Below are 16,410 nucleotides of genomic sequence, written 5' to 3'. Positions count from 1 at the left end.
GCGTCAAACATTACCTTATATGGTAACATTTGCGGGTCCCAATGGTCAAATGCGTCATTGTTCTAGAACATTCGACTGCCGTCGAAGTGCATTTTGCCACGTGTCGGGACTTAGCCTTGGCGACTGTGTGAACGAGCTGCGTCTGGCGCTTCGTATTACATTTAGGAATTTGTCGCTTTTAGGAGTATCTCTCCTTTACAATGAGGCTATTGGTATTTTAATATAATCATGATAGATTTAGAGTTATTAATTATATCTTTAAATGATAATAATATTAATAATACTAATTATATAGTGCTTATAATAGCAATGAGTTATGTATGTTTATTCTATGTACATAACAGGGGGATGCGTATCGCCCACCGAACTAACACGACGCATCCCGGAATGTTATGCATGGACTGTTATATCCGGATGTCGGGGACACACAAACGACACTACTCCATGACAGAGGTCTTGGAGGAACCCGGGAGACCGGGCGCATAGACGCCCGATGTTTCTCGTGCGAGGAACTAATTTACAAAGTTCTTGAGAGATGCACCCGGTGTCTCGCCACCTTCACCAGCGGTGGGCCATGCGTCGAGTGCGTGATAAACAACCCCAATTATTGGATCCTTCGGGAATGCCGGCGATGACGCACACGGATTTCGGGTTTAGATACAGCATGCACCGTATGCATCTTAGGGGGGCCCTCGAGCCCCGTACGCTGGGATGCCTCAGAGGAGGATTTGTATCCCCCGCGCCGGGAATCTGGCTCGCTATGAACCGCGCGAAGCCAAGGTGCAGGACATCGGGCCCCGCCGTTCTTAACATAAGGCTACTGTGTAGGTGAGGTGCAAGCGTCTTGAGGCAGCCATAGTGGGGGAAGACTAACAATGAATACTCCTGACTTTATCTTCCCCATGCTCTCCCACCAGGCTCCTTGGACGCTTGTGTCCTGCCCTCCCGGGGTGTATAAAAACCTCGGGGGCATCTAGACTCGTTCACTCTGTTTTTTTTTTTGCGCTACTACCTTTTGCTACATTTTGCTACATCTGTAATCTTTCTAATCTTTGTACTCGTTTTATAAATACACATAAATTCTTACTCGAGACTAGACGCAGTGATTTTATCCATCTCTCTTCATCTCTCTTCATCTCTCTCTCTCTCTCGATCTTGCACCCAATTCAAGGACTCCTCGAGGAAGCTGCCCACTGCATCTCTATATCATCGACTCTCCGTACAGTAAGTAGAAAACCATCTTTTTCGCATTTTTGTCTGAATCGCCACCGGCCCAGGGTTAACTAGGCTAACGCATAGTGCCTGAAACGGTTTATTTCAGTACCCACCGGGCTACTAATAAATTCTCCCCGGGACGTTACAGTAGCCAACTTAGTGCATTTTAAATGCTGGCAACGCGCAGTGCTGCCAACACGATTGAGTACGCAGACGCCACAGCTACTCCCCCCTCAAGAGAAAACTAACCTAAAATGGGAGTTTCATAGAGTTTGAAATGCAACATTTTTATAGGTTCATTTTGGTGTGTCAATGTTGCTGTGCCAGTTGTGGGATGATTGTGGTTGAGCGTCCTCCGTGTCCTCGCCGAAATTCTCATCCGTTTTAGCCACAAAAGCAGGTTTGAGTCTGTCAATTGTCACATTTTTCTTTTCTCCGTTGACTAAAATCTGAAACACTCTGTCTGAAATTCTTTCCAACACTTTGTAGGGGCCACTGTATGGATGCTCAAGAGGTCGTTTGCTGTGGTCGGCTCTGAGGAAAATGTGCGTGCAGGTGTGAAGATCCTTGAGGATAAACATTTTCGCCTTGTTGTGGTGTGCCGTAGGAGTAGGACGAAGGGCTTGCATCAATTCTCGGTGCTTATCTATGAAGATTTGTGGATCAGCCTGTTGCTCCATATTGATGAAGAAATCGCCAGGAATTCTCAACGTCGTGCCATATAGCAATTCTGCTGGAGTGGCTAATAGATCTTCCTTGTATGCAGTGCGAAGTCCAAGCAGTACTACTGGAAGTACTTCCATCCATGGTCTGGGAGAACACATCAAGGATGTCTTGAGGGTTCGGTGCCACCGCTCTACCAAGCCGTTTGATTGAGGATGGTAGGCGGTGGTTCTAATCTTCTTGGCACCAATTGCTCGTACTAGTGAATGGAACAGTGTCGATTCAAATTGTGCTCCTTGATCGCTGGTAATCGTGAGTGGTGTGCCATATCTTGAAACCCAGTGAGTGAAAAATGCTTGTGTAATAGTCTCAGCTGACATGTCCATCAGTGGTATAGCCTCTGGCCAACGTGAGAATCCAACAATATTTGTTAAACAGTATTGATAACCGTTAATATTTGGGAGCACTATAATATCCATGTGTATATGGCTGAAACGATTGTTTGGAACTCCAATGTGATTGGGCAGTGCACGATTATGTCTGTGTACCTTAGACTTTTGACATGGAATACACTCACGTGACCAACTGGTTACATCTTTCCTAATTTCAGGCCAGGTATATCTTTCCCTCAAGCTGCGAGAAGTGCTGCGTATACTGGAGTGTATTGGTTCATGGATAACCTTGAAGGCAATCCTGCGTAAAGACACTGGGAGATATGGCTTAACTCTGCCATCTGCTACTTGGCACCAGATCTCGACGTCTGGTTCAACGGTAAGTTTATGTAGGTTAAGTGAAATCTTGCTGTTTTTTAGGATCTCTTGAAGCTGGTTGTCCTTCTTTTGCTCCTCTTGAATGACCTTTGAACTGAGTATAGTCGGCATTTGGATTGTATTAATGCGTGACATGGTGTCAGCTGCTACATTTTCAGTTCCTTCCAGGTAAGTGATCTCAGTAGTGAATTGTGATATATATTCCAGCTGTCGAGCCTGTCTATCAGAGAGCTTGTGTATTTTCCGATTAAAAACATGGGTAAGTGGCTTATGATCCGTTTTGATAACAAAATGCCTTCCCTCCAACAGGTACTCAAAATGCTTGATAGCTGCAAAGATGGCCAAGAGTTCCCTGTCGTAGGTCGCATACCTCTGTTCTGTGTTGCTGAGTTTGCGTGAGAAGAAACCAATTGGATGCCAAATTCCTTCTTCCTGCTGCTCAAGTGCTGCTCCAATTGCCATGCTGGAAGCATCAGTCTTAAGACATGGGTGCTGGAAACAAAGGATATCTCATCAACGTGATAGAGGAAAGGCTAGCTTTACAAGCTTTGAATGCCTGTTCTGCATTATAGTCCCACGGTATAGGAGTCTTGTCCTTCTTCTTTGACGTGGTGAGGTATTTGCTGAGATGTACTTGAAGCTCTGCTGAGTGTGGAATGGATTTGCGGTAATAATTTATCATCCCTAAGAATCTTCTAAGTTCTATGACTGTTGAAGGTTTCGGGAAAGAAACTATACGCTCAATTCTGTCATCCAATGGTGCATAACCTTTTTCACTCAGTTTGTATCCTAAAAAGTTCACTTCACTTTTCCCAAAATTGCACTTTGTCAAATTAATTGATAAATTGTTTCTTTTCAGTCTATTTAACACTTGATCCAAATGTTCTCTGTGTTGCTGAAGATTATCGGACATCACTAATATGTCGTCCACGTACACAAAAACGAATTCCAAGTCCCTGAACACATGGTTGATGAAACGTTGAAATGTCTGCGTCGCGTTCTTCAGACCGAAAGGCATCACCACATATTCAAAGAGTCCCCATGGAGTTGCTATCGCAGTCTTCTCTATATCTTCTGAATGCATGGGAATTTGGTGATAAGCCTTTTTAAGGTCGATTATAGAAAAAATCGTTTTCTCATGTAACAAAGAGAAAACGTCGTGAATGAGTGGTGGTGGATACATATCTGGAACTGTAACTGCGTTAAGTTTTCTGTAGTCACCACACATTCTAAAACTGTCATTTTTCTTTTTGACTAGGTGAATTGGGCTGGACCATGGGGTGCTTGAAGGTCTCAATGCTCCATTATCTAAAAGGCTTTGTATTTCTGCTCTCCCTGCGCTTGCTTTCTCCCCAAATAATTTTCTAAATTTCTGTGCTACAGGTGGTCCATTGGTGAGGATACGATGAGCAAATTCTACTGGATCTGTGTGCGAAGGATGAAATTTGGTCTGTGGCTTAGTGACAGCTATATGTCTCGAAAGTATGTCGAAGAATGGGTTAGCTGAGTCCAAAGTTGAAACACTATGATGCAGAGACTTTAATATTTCACCTCGGGTTGTGAGTCCTGTTGTTGAATCAATCAGCCTTCCATTTGTTAAGTCTATCAGCAAGTTGTGATGACTTAGAAAATCTGCTCCTATAATTGACATAGGTATGTCGGCAATTATGAATAGCCATTGGAAAGGCCTTCTGAGTCCTATATCTAAACTCAAATCCTGTGTCCCAAATGTATTAATTGGAGTTGCATTTGCAGCGAATAAGGTAATATCCCCTTGTAGCATTCTTTTCTTGATTAGATTTGCAGCGAAAATTGAAACATCTGAGGCTGAGTCCACGAGATATTTGAAATTGGTTTTCTTGTCCCGCAGGTGGAGGCGTTTCTCTTCGAGTTCATTTTGGGAGCTACCATCAACCGTTTGTAAGGATGGCAGCTTGATTAGTTTCCCTGTTGCTGCTTGAAGACTTCGTTCAACATGTATTCGCTGGTGCACTTTCTTGCCTCTTTGCCAAATCTCTCATGATAATAGCAAATGCATTTTTGTCGTGACGGAGTTTTGGAACGACTTCTATTTCTAGAATGGTGGCTTCCCCCAGACACTTCTTCCGTTTTATTTTGCATCTTCAATTCCTTAATTTCTTGCATGCAAGTTACTATCAATGCCTGCATATCATTGAGTTTTTGTTCCAATTTATCATTTTGATTTCTAGGTTGACCACCTGAAGTGGACGTCGCCATTACATAAGACGCGTTGAAGACTTCAAGTAACCGATCTGCCATCTCAGCTGCCACTTCTAAATTCAAATTATTGGTGACTAGCAAATGTGGTCGTATGTGAGCAGGTAATCGTTCCAGCCACAACTGACGTAGAATGTCTTGACCGATCTCTCCTTTTGCCAAATCTTGCATTTCCCTTAAAAGTGTAGAAGGTTTCTTATCACCCAAAGCCAAGTTTCTTAGTAGTTTGTCTACTTGTTTTGTTCTTGATTCGAGGAGTCGGTTGAGGATAGCGGATTTCAAATTTGTGTATTTGTTTTTTTCCGGAGGTTGCCTAAGGACGTCCGTGAGCATCGCCAAGGTCTTCGCATCGAGTGCTCGAATAACGGCTAGATATTTGGTATCATCGCTCGTGATTTTTCCAGCTGCAAATTCAGCCTCAACTATGTAAAACCAAACGTCAGGTGCTTCCGATATGAATGCTGTCAGTTTTTCCTTCCAAAGAGCCTGAATATGATAGCTTTTGGAAGAATCGGTTGTCGCCGCTTGTGAGATTTGTGAGGCACTTTCACCGGCTTCACGGTTCTCACCTGCATTCATGTTTAGATCTTCCGTTGGGTTATCAAGGTCCAACAACGATTGTCCTTCCTGAGACTGTGAATTCCTTGTTTGAGGAGGTGTACGTTCCACTCCTCCCATTACCGAATTTCAATACTTGGTAGCACGTGGTTTTTTGAACTGTTCTTGATCCTTTTACGGCCAGGATGTGATGAAAGACAAAAATGTATGCGAAATCGGTGCTAAAAGCTGCTTTTAGCTTATGTGTAGCACTCGCGAAAAGAAAGAAAATGTCTCCACAGGATTACGTCGGGGTCACCATGTATTTTCTGTAGTCGTTTCGTCTTTTCTTTTGAGTATGTTCATATATCCTCGTGGAGATCAACTTGTACTAGACTTGTTTATTTTAGTTTAAATTGATTTATTGAATTTGCTTACAGGATCAATTGCACAAAGTTTTTCAGTAAGTATAATGTATTTTTTTATTCACTACACCTGCAGAGGCACTTAGAAGCAACCTCCTGGAAGGTTCCCGAGCAAGAGAGCGATTCAATTTTTGAAAAGGATTAAGTTAACGTTCATAGGGAAAAATTGGAGTAGCCAACTCAGTGCATTTTAAATGCTGGCGACGCGCAGTGCTGCCAACACGATTGAGTACGCAGACGCCACAAACTCACGTACTTCAGCGCCATCTGTCATTTAAAAATGTCATTAACTCTAACACTAATAAATCAAATTTTGCAATAGAAATATTATTTTCATATATCTTTCTTAGCATTTTTATAAATATTGATTTTAAATTGAAATGAAAATATTTGCCATTACACATTTTTTTAACATTTGTGTTTCTAGGTGTTCAAAACAAAGATCTGGCATCTTTTGGAAACCTATGACTAGTAAAATTGTTTAATACGTTTAAAAGCGAAGAAAGTGTCACATGAGACACAATATTTTTTAAAGCCCAACGTGATATTTCATTAGAAAAATTGTCATTAATTAAATTAATGTTAGTTTCATCCAAAGAAGTTTTAACAAACTCATAGCTTATACATCAGAGTCTATTACTTTCTTCGTTGTTCATTGTAGATGATGCTTTGTTTTCAAATTCAAAACTTCTTTCATTAGTTTCAGAATTATTAATATCTAACAATGTATGATTTAAGATATTTAAGAGTCAGTACTCTCGCTGTTGCTTAATGGTTCTACTGATGAGCTGTCATTCAAACCAATAACTCTGCTGTTATCATTAAAGATATTATTTCCTAAAACTATACCTTGTATTTCTACGCGATCAATGGCAATTGCATCCTGATTAGGTTGATTTTCTGGTAAATTACAATATTCAAACACTAAATCGGTTTCACGTTTTGCAATTCCTCTTATATGCCGACTTGAATAATACTTATATTTTTGTGAAGAATAATACATGTTTGTTAGCTTATTAGTGTAATTGACTGCCAGCAGATATGTTATTTATGAATTACGTCCATCCATCAGTCAACATTTATCAGCCTGCTTGCATTTGATTATAAATTTAATTAATTTATAGTTTTTAAGTATAAAATGAAATTGATACATACCGTAAATTTATTATTATTACGAGATCTTCGTTAAAACGCTCAGCTGCACTTTACTAACTGACTACATTTAATTAAACCGCGATAACTAAATAACTGTAGGTCACTATTCGTATTGTCCAAGCAAATGTGGCACCTCTAGCGGCAACTTACCGAAGCTATGAAACGTATAAAACATGAGCACTTACAAACTTTCTGATAGCTTTCAAAAAATATAACAACGAAACATGAAAGATTGCTAGTCTTCGGATAGATTTCTAAAATATAATGTGTTGTTAGGGAAATAAGATAAAGAGTTGTATTAGAGTGAGTTAAAAATGGATCCTCTATTTAAAGATGTATGTTAGTAATTCTCTAGTCAAGTAAGCATACTTTTGATATGAATGTGAAAATAGTACATTTATAATTTTAAAATTGTGTAATTAATTTTAAAATTGTGTAATTAATTTTAAATACATAGTTTTATTATGATTTTCCCTTTAGGATTATGAATGACCAAAATTACATTTTAATATTACAAATTTTGAGTAGCGTAGTAGTGTCACAATTTGGCAACGTCGCACTCAAGTCAAATACTGTCTATTAACCGTAATTATAAATAACTATTTATGATGAGCGATAAACAAAATTCAGTGCTCCAAAGATTAAAAGGAAGATTTGCCACGAAGAAGCAAATTTTAAAAAAGCAGAAGATAGTAGCCGCACAAAAGAGGAGACATTCAAAACCAAAATCGACAGAGGAATTATTTCCTGTTCAAGGACGACGAATTGTGGAAATAGAAACTATTGCTAAAAGTTTATGGTGCAAGTCGTGTAAAGAACGCTTATTCTTAGACAAAATTGAAAGTTCAAAAGGTCATGGTGTAGCCGAAACTTTTATTATATGCTGTGAAAAATGCTTATTATTGAATGAGGTACCCACTTCCAAACAGCATGATGTCAATGGATACCGTAGATTTGATGTGAATTCAAAAATTGCTTTAAGTAAGTTTTATAATTTCTTTGTCTATCTTTAGAATACCTGCAATATATACTATTAAATTATATATTGTTGTGTACATTTTCATTTACTAGGTGCTTTAAATGGTGGAATGGGCATATCACACGTTAACAAATTCCTTGCGGGATTGAATATTCCAACGATGAATCCAGGGACATTTAAATCATATGAGAGAGAAGTTGGGCCCCAAATAGAAAACGTTGCTCGAGAAAGCTGCAAAGAAGCTGCTGAGATAGAGCGTACTTTAACAGAGCACAATTTAGAAGATTTAAAGAAACTTTTGTAACTATTTTTGTTCTTTAGTATACAGTACAACGATTTATATGTCTATTCAACAATATAATAATTATATCACATACGTATAAGTTTTCTGAGTAATGAATAAGAATCTAGATATATTATATTATCTGTTTCATTTAATGAAATAGACATACAAATTGAAATCATAGTATCTCTATAATTTATGTCTATTACTATTATTAATCGAATGTATTAATATGTCCACTATTATTATTAATAATAGTATTTTCCAAATAGGAAAGACATTAAATTTAAAATGTATGTTATCAATTTCATTTACTTCATCTTTTGCAACTTATATAGGCCTGAAGAATTTCATCTACCAGTTGTTGGAAATGAAGATAAAGTGGTAACATCTTCCGAAATTAATTTAACAGAAAGAAAGGAAGTAGTAAATGTAATATTATCCTACGATATGTCATGGCCCAAACGTGGAAATGGAAGAAATTATGATTCTTTGTCCGGATTTGGAACTTTCATTGGTCACCTATCGGGAAAAGTCATTGATTTTGGAGTAAGGAATAAAAAATGCAAAAAATGTAGTTTGGGCCATAATCAAGAAGACCATAACTGCAGACTGAATTTCAGTGGAAGCGCAAAAGCAATGGAAGCCGATGTTGCGGCGACTATTGTACAATCCAGTGAATCCATGAAATCAGCTAATGTAAAATTAGGTGTTTTTATTGGTGACGAAGATGCATCGACTTTAGCAGCCATAAATAGAATAAGTTCTTCTGAAATTATAAAGTGGTCCGATACCAATCATGTCAAAGCCTGTTTTAGTAGAGCCCTTTATAGATTGGCTACAAAACATAAGGAATTATCCAGAAATTCATATCAGGCTGTAAAATATATAAAAAGAAATTTTTCCTATGCTGTACACCAAAATAAGAAAAATCCAGACAGTTTAAAGCTCGCTTTCCAGAATCTACCAGCACATGTTTTCAATAAGCATGATTCTTGTGGGTCTTGGTGTAAATATGTGCAAGATCCTTCAAATTACAAACATGGACTGCCAAAGTCTCTTGAAAGTCAAAACTTGTATAATGATTTAGTTGCTCTACTTCAATTATACGAAAAGAATACTTTCAAAATTGCACCATGTGGCTCTAGCCAGGTTAACGAAAGTGTAAACAATATGATTCATATTCATGCCCCAAAAAATCGATTTTACGGAGGCAGTGAATCATATGATTTTCGAGTAGCCGCTGGCATTTGTGATAAAAACATTGGAGCCGATTGGCCTGATAACGTCTGTAAAAAGTTGAAATTAAGTCCTAGCTCAGTCAGTAAAAACTATTATAATAGAAGAATTGCCTGGAATAAGTGGAGAGCTGAGAAATGTAAATCCACTGAATATAAAACAAGAAGACTAGAATTGCGACGTACCAGAAATAAAGAGAGAGAAAGCAAAGAAAACAATGAAGGAATTAACTACGAAAGTGGAATAGGCTTACAAGTTTCTAATAATATAAAAATAAGAAACGAAAGCAAACCACCACCTTCAAATCTAGCTGTAGTGTTGTTCGACCTTGAAACGTCAGGATTTGGTAACGCAGAGATCTTGCAAATTGCTGCCAAATGTAACCAACAAACTTTCTGTTGCTATATTTTGCCCAAGAACAGAATATCAATGAAATCCACTGAAGTACATGGATTATCATTTTCTCACGGTACTTTAATAAAAAATGGCGTCTCCCTTCCGGCAATACAATTAAAAGATGGTCTTTGTAAATTTTTAAATTTTCTCATCAGCATTGGATCGGCCTGCTTACTTGTAGCACACAACGTCAATTTTGACGCTAAATACTTGTTAAATGCTATTAATATTTGTAAAATGGAATCAAATTTTGATCCGTGGATTTATGGATTTGCTGATTCACTTACCACTTTAAAAAAAGTTGTTAAAGGTATGACTAATTATAAATTAACTACCTTAGCTGAAAAGTATGATCTGGAAAGTAATGGAGCCCATGATGCTTTAGTCGATGTTGAATTATTACAACAAGTGCTTGAAAAAACTGAAATTAGTAAATCTACTCTTTTAGATTCAGCAAAAACTTTTGCTTTTTATTTAAATAGGCATGATTGTTTAATTCGAAGGACACTGTATTTACAAAGTTTGCAGGTATTAGATGGTTTTGTTTCTAAAGGCATGATAACTAAAATGGCAGAGCAAGCTATACGCTTTGAGAATCTCACCGAAGCTTTTCTTGCTAGTGATGAAAAGGGTATACAAATTTTATTAGGTGAAAGCATAAACGGAAGACCGAGGGTTACCAAAAATCCTAAAGTAATTGAAAAAATAGTAGCATTTTTAAAACAGCATGTGAAGTAGTGTGATATGTTTTAACTTTAGGCGCATGCATAAAACATTTATGTTAAAAATATTGTTTATATTCATGTTAAAATTATAAATTTTTAATTGTTATCAAAGAAAATAAATTCATGTTATTTTTTACATATATATTTTATTTAATATATTTCCCTCTCTCTCTCATTATGAGTTAATATTCACACAAAAAGTATTTCTAAAATTGAAAATAATTTAAAATATTGCTTTTTAATATGACCATTACGCGCATGCGTAACATTGTCTAGCTTATTACAGCGTTGCCAAATCAAATGGAGTTACCGACTGGCATATTATTTCATACGATTGTTTCACTTCAAATTCAAATTTCTAAGAAACTAAACGGTAGAATATTAGTGCCTTTCGCTGGAATTTTTAATTAATTACTATACTTATAATAAGTATATTTTTTGTTTAACCCTTGTTACTTTTACACGTTCTATATTAGAAAACCGATCGACATTTGACGTGGCATCATAAGAGTCCATATAAAATGCAAATATTTGAATATTAATTTCTTAAAAAGGGTATGGTGAAATGCTTTAAAAATTGGCATGCAGGTCTGAAGTACTCAAAAGAATAAGTAGTACAAATTTAATGCCAATGGTATTATTTTCAAATATCTAACATACATCTTTAAAAGAAAAACGTTATTTTTGTTTCAATGCATGGAAACAAAAGGACCACAAGCCATTGCTTCTTTTTCAGAGGTAATTCACTATTTATCTTTGACTGGGAACCTAGCAAATGTTATTTCAAAATTTTAAAATAGAGAAACTATACCTCAAGCAAAATTATGCCAAGTTATAATTTTTTTCAAAATCTTTAATATTTATATAAAAATAATGTTCTATAATTCTTTATTTTTAGCTAGGTAAATGAAATCTATCCACCTGCAAAATAAAGAAAGGTAACAGGAAGAATCATATCCTATTTTATTTAAATAATTTAAAAAAGTTATACTTATTTAAAATTCATTAATTTTCTTCTATTTATCCTACTATTTGACATATTTTAACATAACCTACATCTGTCAAAACATTTATGGTAAAAAAAAAACATACAAGACAGGCAAGACAGCTAAATTTTGCTACACTTGTCGATAAGTTAGGATACTATAGAACCAATCAATGCTTGGCTCGAGTTCAGCTCGAGAAACTTCCTTCATCCAAACTCGAGTTAACTCTATTCAAGTCGAGTTCGAGTCTAGCTAGAGTCACGTCTATGAGTACGGCCCCTTAAGGAACGACTATTTATACGGCCGTAAGGACCTCCTTAAGGAGCGATTATGAATACGATCATTCTGGTTAATCGTAGCTGAAGAATAAGGATGTTATGTTACTTATTGTAATTTTACTTATAATAATGAAAAGTATGTTTAATCAAAAGGCTTTGTTATAATACATGGTGGAACGTTAATGCCGCACTTCCTTGAAAGGGGTGATTCCTGAGATCTTTCTAAGCAAAACGCCGTTGGCCGTTTTTAAATCTAGCCACTGGTTAAGGAGAGGTAGAAGATTAAATTTTGAATACAATTATTGATTACCCATATGAATGCAGTAGTATTGGTATATACGTGTGACAAGTGCAAGTATCAGAGAGAAGTTGCTGCTGTAACGTTTCACTCTCGCCTTTTATTGATTTTTCGGAATCGGTGAGAAGTTGCTGCCGGTTTGCTATATTGCCTTTTTATTGATTAATGGGAAATTTTGAAATTTAATTCGCGTTCTTGTGCAAAAACTAACGCGTACGCGCAATTTACCTACGGAGAATCTTGGTTATATGTTATTGTGCGTCCCTATACAATTTAATTTCCGATGCCAAATAATTAATGGGCAAATCGGGATAATGCAAATTAAATTCTATGAGGATTGCACACATTAAACCAAGACTGTGCTCCAGTCAGTGAGCGCTAGCTTGGGCACGTCAGAGCGCTTATGAGCATGAGCGCTCATTGACTGGAGCACAGTCTTGGTTTAATGTGTGCAATCCTCATAGAATTTAATTTGCATTATCCCGATTTGCCCATTAATTATTTAGCATCGGAAATTAAATTGTATGGGGACGCACAATAACATATAACCAAGATTCTCCGTAGGTAAATTGCGCGTACGCGTTAGTTTTTTCACAAGAACGCGAATTAAATTTCAAAATTTCCCATTAATCAATAAAAAGGCAATATAGCAAACCGGCAGCAACTTCTCACCGATTCCGAAAAATCAATAAAAGGCGAGAGTGAAACGTTACAGCAGCAACTTCTCTCTGATACTTGCACTTGTCACACGTATATACCAATACTATTGCATTCATATGGGGAATCAATAATTGCATACAAAATTTAATCTTCTACTTCTCCTTAACCAGTGGCTAGATTTAAAAACGGCCAACGGCGTTTTGCTTAGAAAGATCTCAGGAATCACCCCTTTCAAGGAAGTGCAGCGTTATCGTTCCACCCTGTATAAAGGGAAGACGTTATATTAGATTAATAAATGTAATATTTATTTTTATGTACTAACTTTTAATATTTAAAATAATCTTCTTTCCAGATAATTAGATCAGATTGGCGCGAAGAAATAGCTTTGTCAGCGATTCGTTGCCTCACTTTGTTCGCAGAAAATCATGGCAATAAGATGAAGCCTTATACAGTCATATGTCTTGACGCCTTATTTAATGCGTTTAAAAGAAATAAGAAGCATTTCCAAGATGCATTAAAACTCGCAGTGGATGCTATTCCAGTAAGTTTACTACAATTGCAGTTAGATTTAAACCAAAGAATGTACATTATTTCTTACATATATATTTATATATACAGGTTGGCTTTAGGACTATTATTAAAGTAGCTGTGAAATATTTAACACAGCAGCATACAGGAATTAAAATCCTAATTATGCAATATATATGCAGATTTTTAAAGAAGAATAATATAGACAAAATAAATGATTCCATTTTAAATATTTTTATTAACAGACTTGAATTTAACTTGAAAAATGGAAAACATATTGTACGGAATGCCACGAAAGAAATATTCCTGCTTACCATCCAAAGAGTCGAAGCAAACAAGATTCTACCTTATTTAAAAAAAAATCTAATAAGGTGTCTAGAGAGCTGTGGTACCATTATAATCGGTAGGTGACATTTTCACATATAACTTATTCAGGTAGAGGGAATTTTCACCGAAAAATCCCTGGGCCAAAATTTAAAGTGCGTGCGGTTTTCTATAAATTTTTGATACGAGTAATTCTCGTGTCAGCGCTCGCATAAATTGGAACATACTGCTCGTTTGACTTTTCGGTTTGAATGTGTGTGTGAACTGCGGAACAATGTGGAATAGTGGGAATAGTGCATAACAAAAATTATGGATAAAATAAATAAAATGTTTAGATAAGTAACAAATTTTATCGTACAATACTGAATAGTCATAAAACAGATAGAATATTAGTCTCTGTGACAAATTTATGATATTTTAAGAAATCCACCAATTGTAAGATGTTTTCGTCATCCATCAGTTCAGCAGTTTGATCTTTCTCATTTAAACCGATAATACAAAACTGGAAATAATATAATTCGCATAAATATGTTGCGAAAAAACTTTAAAGATCCGCAATATAGCCATATTCTCAATATAGAACATATATAATCGTTCAAACGCCATTTTGAATTAGAAAACATTAAAAACAAAAAAATTTGAATACATATATTTGAAGTACATATTTCGAGAATACGTAACTGATTAATCAGTAGTTACCCAAGTACCGATAACATAGTAAAATATTCAATTTAAGAAAATACCTACTCAAAAAATGCGTTTTTTTTAGTATTTCTGGAAAAATGAAAGCCCTAGATTGATATTTTGGGTATTTTGATTATACCAATCGAAAGAGCGACCCTTAAAACAAATGTATATGGAGTTTTAATTACTCACAACTTTCTTTCTATAAATAGCATGAGTTTAAAATCAATTTGTAAATTCTGTAAATCTTTACATTAAAGGGTTAATTAAAATTAGTAATAATTGTTTCAATGATGCATGAATTACATTATTTTCTATTGCCCAATTTTATGAAAGGTCTTGTGCATTTATAAGATTACTCCTCTTTAAGTTATTAAGTTTCAATGAAACTTTATTATTAGAAAATGTAGTATATATATCGTCAAGATTATTAGTATTATCATCATCAAAGTTGTCAATGTCACACAAATCTTCTATGCTGAAGTATCTATTAGTAGATTGACTATTAATATTAGATGTAGATTTAGATAAATCAGAATATGTAGTAGTATCAATTAACTGTTTATAATTATTCGTTTGATTCTGTGTATAATTACTAGTACTAGCAGTACTTATTTGTAACAAGACAGAATCACCTTCTCTTCTTACATAACGATAAAAGTAACTGTTATATTTAATTTTACCATTTACTTGTGGCATATTTCTATATACAATTTTTATTGTATCATATATTTATAACTGAAGAAATAAAATACTTATAACATTTATGATACTCAAAATTTTTAAGTGAAGTAAAGAGAAGGGATAACAAGCAAATGCCTAAGAAACATTTTATATGATAAAATATTCTTTTTGTTACAGACAAAAGTTAGATTTGGTCGAGTGCAGCCGAAAATAAAATAATTAAATAGAACGGAATTTCGGAAGATTGCCATAAATGCGATATGAGGAAGATCGATCTTGACTTTCAGGTTATGAAGAGAGCTTCAAGCAAAGATGAAATGGGAGATTGCTCATGGCAGGGTCCTAAAATAATCCTTGCCGGTAGGCGGCGCTGATGTTTGTAGACTGTGGTGCTTCTTTACCATGCGATGCAAGAGGATTCTTGATGTTTCACTTCTCTAGGTTCAACTTTAAACATGGGCGAACGACAGGTGGAAGAAAATGGCGTCTATCCGTTTTTCAGTCTTTGTTATTGTTCACAGGTCCTCACTCTTTGGAGTTCCGGAAGGAAGAGAATATAAAAATAGCTTAACAGTAATTATATCTATATGCATATTTCCTATTCCCTATTCACAACCACAGATGTCGTGGTACATCTTTTGGTATAGTTTTTATGTACAGGGTGAGCTTAGGTACAGTTACAGGGTGTTTTGGTATAGTACAAGGTAAGTACGTTTTTGTAGTGTGTGTCGTTGTACGCCACATCACTCCCCCCTAAGTTAACCTGTTAATTTTTTAAAGGTTACGTTTTTCTTTTTCTGGTAGGTTTTCCCTGGTTCATCCATCACTGAGGTCCAACGATGAGTAGGTGTGGGTTTTTCCTCTTCTTCTGTGACGTTTCCATTTTCTGCTGCATCTGATTTGCTGATATATGCAGGCTTCAGTCTTTCTACGGATATATTCTGGGAGGTTCCATTTATTTCTAGAGTATAAACCCTATCTGATACCCTTTTTACTATTTTGTAGGGTCCCACGTATGGTGCCTCTAAAGGAGCTTTTACATGATCACATCGTACAAAGGCATGAGTACAGGTTCTCTAGTCCTTTAGTATGAAGACCTTCGGTTTGCTGTGGTGAGCTGTCTTGGTTGGTTTTAATGCTTTCATGATCTCTCTGTGCTTCTCAATGAAATTTTGAGGATCAGGTTGTATTTCACTTGTTACAAAGAACTCACCGGGTATTCTCAAGTTAATTCCGTAAACCATTTCTGCAGGTGTTGCTTGGATGTCTTCCTTCAAACTGGTTCTAAGTCCGAGCAGAACAGTGGAGAGAATGCTGGTCCATGGTTTGGGTGAACACATCAA

The 16,410-nt window shown here is 36.1% G+C and overlaps 1 protein-coding gene across 1 annotated transcript; it reads right to left on the bottom strand.

Moving 5' to 3' along the window:
* Positions 1 to 4,586: 4,586 nt before the first annotated feature.
* On the bottom strand, positions 4,587 to 5,564 carry LOC136778135 (uncharacterized). Its single transcript, XM_066734745.1, has one exon. It carries the CDS (start codon positions 5,562 to 5,564, stop codon positions 4,587 to 4,589), a length of 978 nt encoding a protein of 325 aa, XP_066590842.1.
* Positions 5,565 to 16,410: the final 10,846 nt, after the last annotated feature.

This window comes from Prorops nasuta, unplaced genomic scaffold, assembly GCF_024137725.1.
Source record: "Prorops nasuta isolate Cenicafe-Biocafe unplaced genomic scaffold, Cenicafe_Pnas_1.2 PNAS00013, whole genome shotgun sequence".
Taxonomy (NCBI): Eukaryota; Metazoa; Arthropoda; class Insecta; order Hymenoptera; family Bethylidae; genus Prorops; species Prorops nasuta.
Note: the sequence above shows the minus strand (reverse complement) of the source record. Positions and strands in the feature narration are given on the sequence as shown.